The 15,470-nt window shown below is 34.6% G+C and overlaps 1 protein-coding gene across 5 annotated transcripts; it reads left to right on the top strand.

Moving 5' to 3' along the window:
• Positions 1–1,402: 1,402 nt before the first annotated feature.
• LOC145595176 (paired amphipathic helix protein Sin3-like 2) lies at positions 1,403–13,816 on the top strand. 5 transcript variants are annotated; one of them, XM_081651554.1, is made up of 24 exons: positions 1,403–1,818; positions 1,910–1,985; positions 2,484–2,645; positions 2,774–2,954; positions 3,041–3,139; positions 3,245–3,415; positions 3,499–3,802; positions 5,005–5,141; positions 6,482–6,560; positions 6,679–6,708; positions 6,924–7,111; positions 7,197–7,351; positions 7,632–7,759; positions 7,877–8,131; positions 9,189–9,833; positions 10,011–10,102; positions 10,215–10,808; positions 11,253–11,344; positions 11,427–11,565; positions 11,658–11,810; positions 11,916–12,079; positions 12,458–12,569; positions 13,093–13,265; positions 13,409–13,816. In XM_081651554.1, the coding sequence occupies exons 2-23, from the start codon at positions 1,912–1,914 to the stop codon at positions 13,231–13,233; spliced, it is 4,095 nt and encodes a 1,364-aa protein (XP_081507680.1). In that variant the 5' UTR covers positions 1,403–1,818; positions 1,910–1,911; the 3' UTR covers positions 13,234–13,265; positions 13,409–13,816. The 5 variants fall into 5 exon arrangements, with proteins under 5 accessions (XP_081507680.1, XP_081507679.1, XP_081507681.1 ...); XM_081651553.1 differs by having other exon boundaries at positions 10,212–10,808; XM_081651555.1 differs by having other exon boundaries at positions 3,496–3,793; positions 10,212–10,808.
• Positions 13,817–15,470: the final 1,654 nt, after the last annotated feature.

Raw genomic sequence — 15,470 nt, 5'->3', positions numbered from 1 at the left:
TTCCGATTCATGCATGATCTAGATATTGCTACCCACCTATTGTAATAGGTGGGTTCATCCATGTAGCACTTGATCCTACCTAGTACATGAACTTTGGTTTAGTATTGAAGTGATGTCAATGTGATCCTCATAAAAGTTAGTGCTTTTTAAACTCATATGTAATTATTTAGTGCTCACTCTTAGTCATAACGATCCAAAATCACGTTATTCTTTATTGTAAAACATAAGGATGTGAAGTAATTAAAATGATATGCGTAAAATTATTCATCGGTTTGAAATCAACACAAATAAACTAAATCAAGTCAAAAACTGAAAGTTTGAAAATTCAAGGCTTGTAGATTGGACTAGTGTAGGACCACTATTATAGTCTGTTTAATACCTAGGGCTTATTCTCTTCAGCTTAATTCCAGTTCAGTTCAGTTTAGTTCCTAATTTCTTTCTCTCATAAACAATTCATTTCAGCTCTATTTAGTTCCGTTCAGTTTAGCTCCAATCAGTTTAGTTCAGTTCAACTCAACTCAGTTCAGCAAATCAGAACAAGCCCCTATACTAGACAAGTTCCGTATTTTCAATAATTATAATAGAAAACTAGGTTTTGATTAAGGGCGTGTTCAATTCACTTGATTTTCAATTAATTATGTGAACTTAGCTAAACTAATTTGAACTTATCTAAACTTATTTTAGCTATAATTTGTACTTGATAACCCTTATCAATATTTATCTTATTTGAACTTTAGATGGACCATACATGTAGCTTCAGTCTTATACTAATTTGTCAATAGAGGTTAACATATGGTCAAACCATTTTAGGCCTAATATACCGACTATGTTTGCAAGACTTTTTCTAGTCGATTTAAGCCATGAGCTATAAGGGTAAAATGCTTTGATGATCAGGTGCTCAAGCCAAAAAGAGACTTCAAGCCATGTCGGACCACTAGACCTAATATATACTTCAAACTTAATTCGTAGATAGATGATTAATATGTTTGCAATATTATTATGCTTGGTTATTTAAGGTTAGAAATCTTAGAACAATTGGCTTTATATTTACCTATCCTAGACTATAATAATGATTTATTCTCGATAATCATAGTTGATGATAATTATATATTTTCTTGATATGCATCATCAGACTATTGTGCACGTACGATATACAATATCTTCATTATATTTCCGATATCTGAAATACCTTGTATATACTACGTATTTGGTATATGAATATATTGCATGTAAATATTAGCTAGAATATAGTTTTTCCTTAATAACATAGGAAAAATGCACCTAATCATAATTATATTTTGTTAATTCAAAATCAAAATTGGAATATAAAACCCCTAATCTCCTATATATATATTTGACTTGGGCACACAACATAATTTTTTATTTTTATTTTTCACAAACTCATAATACATCACGTAAGAAATTTTTGTTAAGCAAAATGAAAAGAACTCTTCTCTCGTCTTCGCCCTTTCTTCCTTAATTTTCTCTCTCTACTTCTCTCAACTTCGTACCAATTTTCTTCTTCATATTACATTCACCTGTTTTTTGCTTCGAACTAAATTTTCAAAACTCCAATTTCAACTTGGTTTATTTGAGCAAATACTTTGAAAAACAAGTGCAAATTTTCACAAATTACTCTGAAAAATCAAAAGGGGTTGTGTTGTAAAATTAAACTAAGTGATTTTTACCCAATTGGGGTTTTGCTCTGTTGGTGATCTTATTGTTTGTGAAGTGTTCTTTGATACCCTTTTAGGGTTAGATCTAATACCCAATTTTGCTATTGTTTTTTGTTTGCTGAATCATTGGAGAAACAGAAAGGTTAAGAATTGTTTCTTGAATAATTGAGCAAATTATGGTTATGGGGTTTGTATATTTTGCGAATTTTTTATGATTTTTGGTTTATCTGCAGAAATGAAGAGATTACGAGATGAGAGCTTTGCTGGTTCTCAATTTAAACGACCTTTTGGTGCTTCTCGAGGAGAATCGTGAGTATACCATAATTTGTTCTGTTTCTATATTGGGAATATTTATTTTGATTGAATTTTGCTTAATTGTATTGTTGATCATGTTATTGTGGAAAATTCATGTTGTGGAAATTGTTAATTTGAAACAAGGGTTGTGCTAAATTTTTTTATTGGCAATTGGGAATTGTTAAGTTTGAAACCTAATTTTGGAGATTATGGCAGTTTGGTTAGCAGAACCCTAAAGTTCATTTTGGTGAAATTTATGGTTATGATTACAATTTTGTAAAGCTTACTCTTGAGAGCATAGAGGGATGCACATTTATGTTAATTGGGACTTCAAGTCTTGTATTTAGGGTTGCGAAACGTGTTTGGAGTTTCATGATTTTTTTCCCTCTCATGCGTTGATCTTTCTTCCTGGTTTTGAGTGAAGTGAGATGAGATGATTAGGGTTGTTGAATTCGGCTGAGATTGCTTTGCATGAAATTGGTTGACATTTTTTTTTTTTGTGTTTCTGTGAAGATATGGGCAACCTCAGAACAATGGTGGAAGTGGGGGTGTTGGACAGAAGTTGACAACAGATGACGCCCTTCAATATCTTAAAGAAGTGAAAGAGATGTTTCAGGATCAAAGGGATAAATATGACCACTTCCTTGAGGTCATGAAAGATTTTAAGGCGCAAAGGTAAGATTTTTTTTTTTTATTCTAGGTTTAAGCTTTGTAATATCGTATGTGACCGTAGTGAAAATACATAGATGACTGTTTGTTCCATTTGCAAAGTTGTAAAATGTAATTGGTTTTCTTATGTGCAGAATTGACACCGAGGGTGTCATAGCTCGGGTAAAGGAACTATTCAAGGGGCACAATAACCTGATTTATGGTTTTAATACTTTTCTTCCTAAGGGTTATGAGATTACCTTGGATGATGAGGAGCCTCCACCAAAAAAAGCCGTGGAGTTTGATGAGGCTATAAATTTTGTCAACAAGATAAAGGTTGGCATTTATACCTTTTCAGTCCATTAAAGCTTGAAATTTTAGCTTCCTATTGACAGTCTCTCTCTCCATCCTTCCTCATGCAGAAGCGATTCCATAATGATGAGCAAGTGTATAAATCTTTCCTTGATATATTGAATATGTATCGTAAGGAGCATAAAAACATCAGTGAAGTTTATGATGAGGTAAGTTGCTGTCCTTTCTTCAGTATTATATTATGGCTAATTGGGCTATTTTCTGTTATATTGCTGTTAATTTTATTTGCTTCTGTGTCTGTAATTATTTTGCAGGTTTCACAACTTTTTGAAGACCACCCAGATCTTTTAGAAGAGTTTACTAGATTCTTACCTGATAATTCATCGTCAGCAACTGTTCACCATTCTCAGCACATTCGAAGTAGTTTACCTCGATTTGATGAAAGAAGCTCTGCTGTGCCTTCACGACAGATGCATCTGGATAAGGTAATTAATTTCAATTTTGGCTCTATGATTGTACATAAATGCCATTGTCCTATTTGATTGTTATCATCTGTTAATCACAGCAGCGCTTGCGTAAGGAAACTAAGGATAGAGTTGGCCCTTCCCATCTCGAGCATGATCATAGTGTTGAGCGCCCTGACTTGGATGAAGATAGAGGGGCAATAAAATCACACAAGGATCAGAGGAAGCGTGATAAGGATAATCGTGAAAGGAGGAATCGTGATCTGGATGATAGAGAACCTGAGCACGATAACAATAGGGATTTTAACAGCCAACGTCTTCCCGACAAAAGAAAGCCTGCGCGCAAAGTTGAAGGCTTTGGAGCAAATTCCCTTTTGGCATCCTCAGATGACAAAGCTGGTATGAAAAGTATGTCTAATGATGTGGCAAATATGTTGCGATGCTTATGCAATATGCATGTACTTATTTCAGTTATTTGCCAATGCTAGAGGTCTTGCTCCATTAAAATGTGGCATTGATCCACAAATGGTTTTTGTTTGTAGAACTTATGACTTAGTGTACAATTTGTTGAACACACTCACACTGATTCTTATACACTTCGTATTAGTTTTTGTTTGCTAGTGAGTATAGAGTCAAGTCCTTGAGGTACCTGAGTTATACTATTATATTCAGCTCAATTACCATTTAATTGTTTGTAGCTGTTTGTTAATTAACATTATGTTTCTGAGCCTTAAGTTTGCTGTAAAACTATGGTTTGTTCTGTGCTTGTCAGTCTATGCCATTTAGAATACCTTCTAATCTGGAGACCGAGAAAGTACGACGGATCTTGTCCTGTATTGCTTCATCTTTTTTGAGCCTTAAAACTGGCACCATTCATACCAGTTTGATCATCAAGAAAATGATAAATTGCTATGGATGTATTTAAAGCCTTAATTTATTGTGAATGCCCTCAACCTCATAAAGGATTTTAATTTCCATTTTTACATAAAAGCTTGAGTATATATGTGATGCTTTTGTGATGAAATCTCCATGATGAATTATATATTAATACCTTGATGATTATATATACAATGTAGTGTTATGTTTGACTGATAACAGTTGTAAATTGGAATGTCACTGTTCTTTTTAATGATCAGTGAATAGGGCATTTTTTGAAACATTCCTGGTACAGTCATTTGGGGGGTTTCCATGATTTTAGGGGTTATTTTTTGGTGACAAAGAGGTAAGAGTGAGTCGGAGAATCTTCTCATAGATATATACACATGCACCTTTTCCAGATCTTGTGCATATATATTTAAGTGTATACTATTAATGATCCGTGACCTTCCATTCACGGAGATGCAAATCATTAAACTTGGATTGTAGATGTGCTATATTGTTTAATTCCAGCATGCTTGATTCATTTGAGCTGGATAATATTGAATCTATTTTTTAGATGGACTCAACCCTGTTACAAATAGGAAATTTGCTGATGACTTTTTGCACTTTATCGTTTAATTTGACTTGACGTGGAAATCTAAACTTGTGGATGTTTCTTGTTATCTCAAATTGACTTGTAATATTTAGTACTCAACTCATTGGATTTCTGATGTCTTCTGATGCTGTTATAGGCATGCATGCTGAAGCATTTAGTTTTATTGAGAAGGTCAAGGAGAAACTGGCTAATGAAGATGATCATCAGGCATTCCTGAAGTGTTTGCATATATATACTACAGAAATAATCACCAGAAATGAATTGCAAAGTTTGGTATGTATCAATCAGTCTTTGCTTTAGAAACATGATATCTTTGTTCATTGGGAATTTTTAATTTCCGCATTATAATTTCCTGCACATTCATTAGAAGCTGGTTTGAGCTGTGTCCTTTTATAGACATTTGCTTGTTTTGCTCTATGGTTGTAAATGTTATTGTAGACCAAAAGTCTTATAATTGCATGGCTCATATTGATGGTTCTGCACATTCATTAGAAGCTGGTTTGAGCTGTGTCCTTTTATAGACATTTGCTTGCTTTGCTCTATGGTTGTAAACGTCATTGTAGACCAAAAGTCTTATAATTGCATGGCTCATATTGATGGTTATATTATCTTGGATTACAAATCACAAGAAAGGAGTAGATTTCACATTTGACTATTACCTAGGATTAATGTCCATTATGACTTTGACTAACACTCGCTAGATAGATTGGTCTAGCTGCTAGGTATTCTAGTTTTCTTGAGATATATTAATATTATTTGATGTTCTGAAGTCTCAACGGTTGATCAAACTCTTTATTTTTTATGCTTCAGCTCTAACTTAAACGACCCGACCTGCTCCCAAATGTGGAGCTTGTTTTGTTGGTTGAGGTTTAATTTACTTTTGCCACATGACCTTTTTTTTTTTTTTTTTTTTTTTTGGCCCTGATATACTTCATTGACCCCATTTCCAATGCCACATTTCATTCAAGACAAGGTTCTTTATTTTTTTTTTTATTATTTTTTTTTTAAAAATGTCTACTACCTAGGGTGTTGGCCGCCTTAAATTGTTTTGTTGGTCAATTCAGTGTAATTTTTGATGAGTAAGCCGGTAATTTACTAAGTTCCCATGGAAAGGGGAAAAAAAATCAATTTTCTCACCTACATCAATTACAGCGTCTGTGTTTTTGTGTGTGTGTGTTCTCTGAGAGAGAAATGTTTTGCAAACAGGGACAATTCCCCAAAGTTTTGGTCTGCTATTGAAAACGGAGCTTCCATTAAAAGTCCCAAATATATCTTATGCTCCTTACTATCTTGGCTACAAAGTAATCAAATTAAGAATGCACAATAGACATAGCTGCCATAAATCAAACAATTCTTTTCAGGTGATTTACGATGGTATAGATTTATAGATTTAGGCTACTGTAATGAATGGTTCTCATAAAGGGGGAGGAACTTATTTTTTACTTTTGGGGTGGGGAAGGGAGGATTGTGGCAACAGGAAACTGCTCAACTTTTTTTTTTTTTTTTTCATTGGGTCACGCTTACTGTAACCAAGACAAGTTAGGTTCACATTGTATTGAATGGGATGCTGCTTTAATTTTAAGATCTTTAATGACTCTAGATTATCATTTTAGGTTGCTGATCTGCTGGGAAAGCACCCGGATCTTATGGAGGGATTTAATGAATTTTTGGAGCGTTCTGAGAATCATCTAGGTAAGATTTGAATTTTAAGTGCTCAAGCTCAAGTTCTCTTTGGTGGTGTGTGTGTGTGTGTGTGTGTGTGTGTTTTCCTCTGGTTTTTTTACCTCTTACTTCTTGTTTCGATTTGCAGAAGGATACGTTGCTGGTGTTTTAGGCAAAAGTAAGTATTTATAATCATTTTCTTGCATCTCTTTGTGACTTGATATACATAACATAATTTGTGGCAAATTTTTAGAAGAACTGCGATCATGTTATTGTTTGAAAATCTTCATTACCCATAAGGATAATTTTTGTTGTGATTCCTCGTATATTATTTACATTATTAATTGTACTCATTCTATCTGTGAGTTTAATGTAATGTGGTTTGAGCTGCAGAGTCTTTATTAAGTGATGGACATTTGCCAAAACAAGTTAGGGTGGATGAGAAAGATAAAGGGCCCAAGCGTGAGTTAGATCCAGCTAAAGAAAAACCTAATAGGGAATATACTTCTAAGTCGATCCAAGAACTTGATCTTTCTAATTGTGAACGCTGCACACCAAGCTATCGACTTTTACCTGATGATGTATGTTATAATGCCTATCAGCTATTGTTTCCCTTGGTTTAATTGAGATGTGCACTAATGCACTATGGTTTTCTTCCCACCACAGTATCCAATACCAACTGCAAGCCAACGATCAGAAATCGGTGCACAGGTTTTGAATGATTATTGGGTCTCTGTGACCTCAGGAAGTGAGGACTACTCCTTTAAACACATGCGCAGAAACCAATATGAGGAAAGCCTTTTTAGATGTGAAGATGACCGGTAAGCAGTTGCAGTGTATTGATTTACATCTTTTTGTTACAATTTCTAATTTAAAAGTAGCTGTTCTCCATCTACAAATGTCCGTGTGTGTGTGTGTGTGTGTGTGTGTGTGTTTATTTTAAATATGCCACCACAAGCTTTTACTTGATGTGAGCTCTTGTGTTGGTCCATCTACTATTGATGTTTCTGTGATGTTTGACTTTTGCCTTTTAGGTTAAACTTGCGATATCATCTTCCTAAATTTCTGTTCTGAATCAGAAATTTTATCTTTTGTGTTCAGATTTGAGTTAGACATGTTGCTGGAGTCTGTGAGCTCTACTGCCAAACGTGTGGAGGATCTACTAAACAATGTTAATAGTAACATGATCAGCTCAGATGGTCCTATTCGTATTGAGGACTACTTTACACGTATGGTCATTTTTTCTGCTCCTTTTACCATTTGGAACTATAAGTACTCTATTATATGAAACTTGAAATTTGCATTTCCTTTTCCTTTTTGTATAATATAGTTTTTGTCTCATACAGCTCTTAATTTGAGGTGCATAGAGCGTCTTTATGGTGACCATGGTTTGGATGTGATGGACATATTGCGTAAAAATCAAGCTCTTGCATTGCCTGTAGTATTAACTCGACTTAAGCAGAAACAAGAAGAGTGGACTAAGTGTCGTACAGACTTTAACAAGGTTTGGGCTGACATATATGCCAGAAACCACTACAAGTCACTTGATCATAGAAGCTTCTATTTCAAGCAGCAAGATTCTAAGAACTTGAGTGCAAAGGGTGAGTAATTTTTTTTGATGCACTTTAGTATTCAGACTATTGCTGGTGCTTTGTATACATGATCTTTCCTTGAATTGTCCTTCGCACCTCAAACTTGAGTGCAATGCAGATCGACTACTACATAGGGATTGTATTTTTTTCATTTTTTTATTTGTTAGAGCCTTTTAATTGCCAGACTTAGCCTTTCCTCTTCTGTTGTAGTAGTGATGAACTTATTACTTTATCAGTGAGGAAAGGCTCAATGGTTCTTAGATCTGAATTTCCGTCAGAACTTTCCTGTGGTCTCTATTCAGCTATGCTAGTTGGTCAGTCTGTATGAGTGTTGGTAACTTTCCTGTGTTAAAGGTTTCTAAACTTCTTTTTTTAACCATGTTGTCTTGGCGAAGATCTCTTTTCTGAATGTTTCTTACAGAGGATAGAGAGATCCATCTGACAGTTTACAAAATTTGTTTTCTCAACTGCTGTATTGATCTTAACTAAAAAGCCGTTTATGAAAAGTAAAAAAGTCATAGCTCGAAAGTATCTTGAGAATTCTCCCTGGTGATTTTCTTCCAAAACAGGGGACTATTTTCGACAGTGCCATTTATTTATTTATTATTTATTTATATTTATTTTTTTCTCTCCTTAACTGACTCGTCTTATATCTAGTTGCTACATCATTTGAAAGACTAGATTGAGCTAGTCTGCATTTCTTAATTTGCTACATCATTTATTTATTTCTACTACAAAAAAGGTTCTCATAATGAATGTGTTTGCCTTTTATATCTAGTTCTTCTCATAAGTCTTTTTTAATTGTCATGTCTTGTATCCAGTTGTTTTATCTAAGATTACAAAGATCAGATTGAGCTAGTAAGCATTTTTAAATTTACTGTTTTGTATTGGTGATTCCTGCTGTATGGTTCTTAGTATGAAAAGGAACATTAAGACATTCAAGCTGCATTTTAGGCTTAAGCACAACACAATTTCCTAAAAATCTTGAAGTGGTCTATACGAGTGTTAAATTTGTTTTTCTTTTTATTTTAATTTAGCTTTTGTTGTAACACCTTTTCTATAACAGCCTTGGTCGCAGAAATCAAAGACATCAAAGAGAATATGCAAAATGAGGATTGCATGCTTTTGGTGGTTGCTGCTGGAAACAAAAGGCCGTTGGTCCCTCATTTTAACTTTGAGTATCATGATAGTGATGTTCATGAAGACTTGTATAAACTAATAAAGTTTTCTTGTGAGGAGGTATTGACAACCAAAGAGCAACTAAACAAAGTGATGAGGCTTTGGACTACCTTCTTGGAGCCCATTCTTGGCGTTACGTCTCGGACTCATGTTGCTGAAGGTGTTGAAGATGTTAAATTTCGGCAACGGCCTACAAGAAATGGTGCTGTATCAGAAATGCTTGGGAGTCCTGCAACTGATGCTGCAACTGTGAACCCTAGACAGATGAAATTGAATGTAAATAGTGAAGAAAACTCACTTGCTGATGCCGCTAAATGTTCTAGGACTAATGGTGATGCCACAGCAAGAGAGCTTAGTTTTTGTGAATCAGATGCAGTGGGTAAAGAAGGTTCGTCATTTGATGCCCAGCCAAAGACGTTAAATGATGTTAGTGGAGCTGACAGAGTATCAGAACGGTTATTTAGTTCCGGTGCATCACCTCAAAGTGGTGCAGAAAGTCGCCATGGTAGAAGCAATACAGAACTACCATCAGGTTGGAATCATGCTCAGACATAAACTTTAAGTTTCTCTAATTGAAATATTTAGGGAGTGTACCTATCATCAGTGTATTATATAGATGTGCAATGTTTGTTAAGGACTTCAATACTTTACCAGTTTACCTTTTGTAACTTTTATGGCTTTTACGATACTGAGAATTGACATTTTGAAGGTTCTCAATCAATCATATTGAAGCCAGACAATGGTGATGAAGATTCTCAGGGTCCCAAGAGTTCTATTGATGCTATTCAAGCACGATCAATGGTACATCATGTTTGTATTCAATTCATTTATAGAATATTAATTTATGAAGCTGATCGCTTGTCTTTTATTTATCTTCTCTGCTGACTTTTAAATGCCCTGTGATGCGAAGCAGGTTACGGATGCTACAGCTGCCACGCTGGTTAATGGAAACTTCACCCAAGGCTCTAAAGTGAATCAGCGCCTTGAAGAATCTACTGGGCAACCCAAAGTTGAAAAAGAAGAAGGCGAATTGTCACCAAATGGTGATATTGACGAAGATAACTCTGCGGCATATGGAGAGGCAGGTACACAAGCTGGGCAAGTAAAACGTAATACAGACAATCAGAATTCTCAAGTTGGCAATGGCGAAGATGCAGGGGTAGAAAATGATGCAGATGCTGATGATGAGGACAGTGAAAATGCATCTGAGGCCGGTGATGATATGTCTGTCAGTGAATCTGCTGGTGACGAGTGCTCTAGGGAGGAACATGAAGAAGAGGAAGATGTTGAACATGATGAGATTGAAGGTAAGGCTGAGAGTGAAGGTGAAGCTGAAGTGCACTATTCAGGTGGTGATGCAAGCCCATTGCCATTATCTGAACGTTTTCTGTCGTCAGTTAAGCCTCTTGCGAAACATGTATCTTTGGTTTCTCGAGACATTGAGAAGAAAGATTCTAGAGTTTTTTACGGAAATGATAATTTTTATGTCCTGCTTAGGCTCCATCGAGTAAGAACATGTTCCTGTTGCTCTTGATTTCTTTTTATCATTTCTTCTGCATCTAACGGCCCATTTGATAGTCGTTAATGGTGGTAATGCTAATGAATTTATACTTGATTTTGTAGACTCATGACAATGTCCATGATAAATTGATAACACTTGTTCATCCATAATGTGTCTATTTCCTTATAAATTTCCATTACAGCCCATTCACCATTACCACTATAGAGGTGCTATTGAGTGGTGATGGAAATCTATGACGTAATACACATGTTTGGGGATGGAGTTATATTCCATGGTCATTGCTATGTGACAATTTTTAAAATTTTACATGTAAAATTATTGCCGCCATTAATTACCATCTACCAAATGGACTGTGTGTCATCATCTCTTAACTTTTTTCTGTTGACTAAACTAATTGGAGTTGCTTGATCTGTGATGTTGTCGTACCAGACATTGTACGAAAGGCTATTTGCTGCTAAAACAAACTCCGAAACAAAATGGAGGAATTCGAAAGATTCTAGCCCTTCAGATCCATATGCTAGGTAATGAAGCATTTATCCTACAGTCAATGGAATCATACTTTTATTTGGAGCTTGATAGATTATGACTTTGATTTCTTTGCAGTTTTATGACAGCCCTTTACTATCTGCTTGATGGTTCATCTGATAATGCAAAGTTTGAGGATGATTGCCGAGCTATTCTTGGTAATCAGTCATATGTGTTATTTACATTGGACAAATTGATATATAAACTTGTAAAGCAGGTATGATGCTCTGACCCAATCTTTTTGTATTAAGATAAAAGGGGAAAAGAACTACGTTCAGTGTTTTATTTTCTGATCTTTCTTTCATACAGCTTCAAGCTGTTGCAACTGATGAGATGGATAATAAGCTTCTCCAACTGTATGAGTATGAAAAATCACGGAAACCTGGAAAGTTTGTTGATTCAGTCTATCATGAAAATGCACGTGTTTTACTGCACGAAGACAATATTTACCGGTTTGAGTTTGTAAGATTTTGATTCTCAGCTCTTACTTGTATTTAGCTTATAACTCGTGATATTTCTATGATGTGTTTTTTTAAATTAAATATTTACTTATTTTTGTGCCTCTAGTCCTCTTCCCCTGCTCGCTTGTCAATTCAGCTGATGGACAATGGAAACGAGAAGCCTGAGATGGTTGCAGTTTCTCTAGAACCTAACTTTGCAGCTTATCTGTACAATGATTTTCTCTCAGTTGTCTCCAGTAGAAAAGAATCCCAAGGAATTATGCTGCAGAGGTATTAATTTCTATGTTCATAGCTAATTACTGAAAATTAGATCTAAAATTCTAAATATATATGTGCTCTTCCAGGGATGCGTAAATATTTTATCTTCTGCTATGGTTTTCAAATTTGAAATTTCTTTGTTCTTGCTTCTCATGGCTCTTTATTTCTTTTTTATTTTTTTTAAAAAAAATGCCTGGCGATTTCAAGATTTTCACCATATTTCTAAAACAGGACGTTATGGCTGGGATCTGGGAAGAGGGTTTGGAGTGAGAGAGGAGGGTAGACGGATGCTCTTTGAACTACATTTTTTTTTTCTGAAGTTAAGCGTATTACTTCTTTGATCTCCTCTGGAAGTCCTTTTATCATTGGTTCACCTGCTCTCTGATGCAGGAACAAAAAGAAATATACTGGACTTGATGAATATTTGGCCACGTCAAAAGCTATGGAGGGCATTCAGTTATTTAATGGCTTGGAATGTAAAATAGCTTGCAGTTCATCCAAGGTGTGTTTCACTTTGCTGTTTCTTGTGCATGGAATGCTCTGTCAGTCTGTTGGTTAGCTTTTCGAGTAACATCTCATTTTCTTTCTGGTGAAAATACCACTATTTTCAGCCACACAAGTTGAACTGTGTCTGTTGAAATAATTTCATGCAACTATAAGTATTTGATTACTATCTTTTTTTATTTAATTCTGGCCATCTGTTCCTCCATGTTAGCTCATAAAACTTCCTTGTGAAAAATTCCTGTTTGCTTGATGACGTCTGCATTGCTACTAGAGCATGCTTCAGTGTTCATGTTAGATGTTGTTAGGATATTGATATTAGCCCAACTTGCAATAGAGATTACCATCATCTGTGCCTACGAAAGACATCTCCACTAAGCTTTGTGAATTGGTAATGTCACTTGTATAGGCTGGCATACTTGATATCCTACCAGATTTACCATTCAGCTAATATATTTTTGCTTTTGATCTCTGGTTTGCTTTGTGCAACTGCTATGTGTGACCATGCTGTTCTGTTCATACAGATATCCTATGTTCTGGACACAGAAGATTTCTTTTTCCGAGCAAAGAATATAAAGAAGAAATCGCAATCAGATTGGTGTGCAAGACTAAACCAGGCAAGGTTAAACAAATTCCACAAGTTTTTATCTGAAGCATGCCGGTAAATTACAACTCGTACAGATGCTGTAAAATTCAGGTAACTTTTATCTTGCATATTAATAGCTCGCTTCTGTTCTTCTCACAATACGATGCAGCCAACATTTGAACCATATGCACCCAAAAAGATGTGCAAAGTTCTAGTTGATGTCAACATTCTCATCTCTAGCTGTCTTTTTACAGGTTCTAACAATATGTAAAGTGGAACACCCAAGGATGTCCTTGATATGATGAACCTCCCCTTGGTAAATCTTATCTTTCCTGGGAAAAGCGCAATTGTTTATGAAAACGATGTCTACTTGACCCTTCTGCGCTTAGGGTTCGGCCGAGATGATGTACATAGAAACAGTTGATGAAGATTTATGCTCGTGTAGAATACTTGTATGATTATATAAATTCTTCTATATTGTAATCTTCTTGAATTCTCATAGGTATTGCAATCTTCAGCTGTAGCGCCACTGTCTGATGGGTTCCTGGATGTGGAACCTTTAGTTAACCCCTTGGATAGTGATATAGATGTAAGTGTATACAGATTGTAGAGACAAAATTTTCAGACATTTATGATATGGATTTTTTTTTTTTTTTTCCCCATTATTGTTTTGTCAAGATTAATCTTGCCCTTGTTCAGTTTGCTTGTATTCCTTTTGTCGAATGTAGCTGTAATGTTATTAGTTCAAATTACAATATCAACATGGTTATGGATTCAGTATTGTTGTATGGAGTATTTATTTACTCGATCTTGTAATGGATTGGGTTAGCAAGAAATTTCGAACTGTGAAGTACAGAGTAAAGAGTAAAATGGAAGCAATGATACTCTACAATATTCTAGAAGACAGCAGAAGAATTCACAGAAAAGTTGGGTCACTTTCACCAGTCGTTCAAATCTCAGGCGTATCAATCTATCGCCCAAATTGAAAATGACATATTCTGTGCATATATATCAAGGATTACAAATCTGCATTAACCGAATTTAAGTTGTGCATCATAAAAACTTTATACTACCTCCGTTACACATTATTTGCAATGATTAGACATTTTTCCTCTGTACTTTATGTCAAATCGTTGCAAATAATGTGTAACGGAGATAGTATTATGTCTTATGAGTTATGACTTTCTGTTTCGATTTATTGAAAACAACTAAACTGATTGGGATTGAATTGAACTGGACTGATTGGATCTGAATTGAACTAAACTGATTGGGCCTGAATTGAATAGAGCTAAAATGAATTGTTTATGAGAGATTGAAATCAAGAACTGAACTGAAATGATTAGAGCTAAAATCAACTGAAATTAAGCTAAACAGAACATGCCATAAGTATTTTTTTTTTTTTCCCTGAGAGAGGTACAAACACCAAGTAGAAAAAAGAAAAACAAACAGACCAAACTAAACACCTACTTAGGGAGGAATAAAGTGTGGCATCGCCACACCCCGAGCATCCTCCTCTAAAATACGACTAAAATCTAACGGACTATTATTGAAAAATTCTAATCGAGAGTTTTGAACAACTCCATAAGTATGTGTGTAACCTATCTTATTTGATTGGTTGAAGTCTTAGGATCAATTTTATTCACATGAATTTTATTTTTTTTTGCCATTTGTGCCTTTGTGGAATAATTATACATCCCACCTAAAGTACTTTCTGCTCATTTATCATTACCATTGACTTCTTTATTTTTTTATTTTTTTTTTTGTTTTTGGTGAAGCCCTTGTTATATTATAAAAGTACTAAAGTTACTTTAAAATATCAAAGTATGTTGTCATATGTGTACATTAAGTTAAACTATAACTAATTTTACATTTCTATCGAGCAAAAAAAAAAAAAAAAAGAAAAATAACAATACTGTGCATATCCAAATAAATACTTCATATAAAATACTTGTGTTATCCTTTTCTCAAATAAAATCTAAGTATGTAGTCCACTATTTTCACAATACATGCAACCGTAAGTGATATATATACTTTGTATTCCATGTATCATTGCCCTTTACAAAAATCTACACTAAAATTAATTCAATTTTTTGAATAGTATACTAAACATTTTTTATTTTATTTTTTGACAGGAAATAGTATACTAAACTTAAATTACGTGCCCCTTACGGATTAAAAAAATTATGCTGATCAAAGCAATAAGGAACGTTAGAAGACACAATAAACAACAGAAAAAGTTGGAAAATAACTTTATATTATAAGTATATAAACACATGTACATGTGAATATGTGATGTAACAGATGTCAATTGATAAA

The sequence above is a fragment of the Chenopodium album genome, chromosome 19, assembly GCF_948465745.1.
Source record: "Chenopodium album chromosome 19, dcCheAlbu1.1, whole genome shotgun sequence".
Lineage (NCBI taxonomy): Eukaryota > Viridiplantae > Streptophyta > Magnoliopsida > Caryophyllales > Amaranthaceae > Chenopodium > Chenopodium album.
Note: the sequence above shows the minus strand (reverse complement) of the source record. Positions and strands in the feature narration are given on the sequence as shown.

Coding starts and splice junctions, on each gene's coding strand:
- LOC145595176 (XM_081651550.1), top strand. CDS start 1,912: ATGAAGAGATTACGAGATGAGAGCTTTGCTGGTTCTCAATTTAAACGA. Junction 2,646..2,773: donor AAAGATTTTAAGGCGCAAAG/GTAAGATTTTTT, acceptor TCTTATGTGCAG/AATTGACACCGAGGGTGTCA. Junction 10,103..10,211: donor CTATTCAAGCACGATCAATG/GTACATCATGTT, acceptor TGTGATGCGAAG/CAGGTTACGGATGCTACAGC.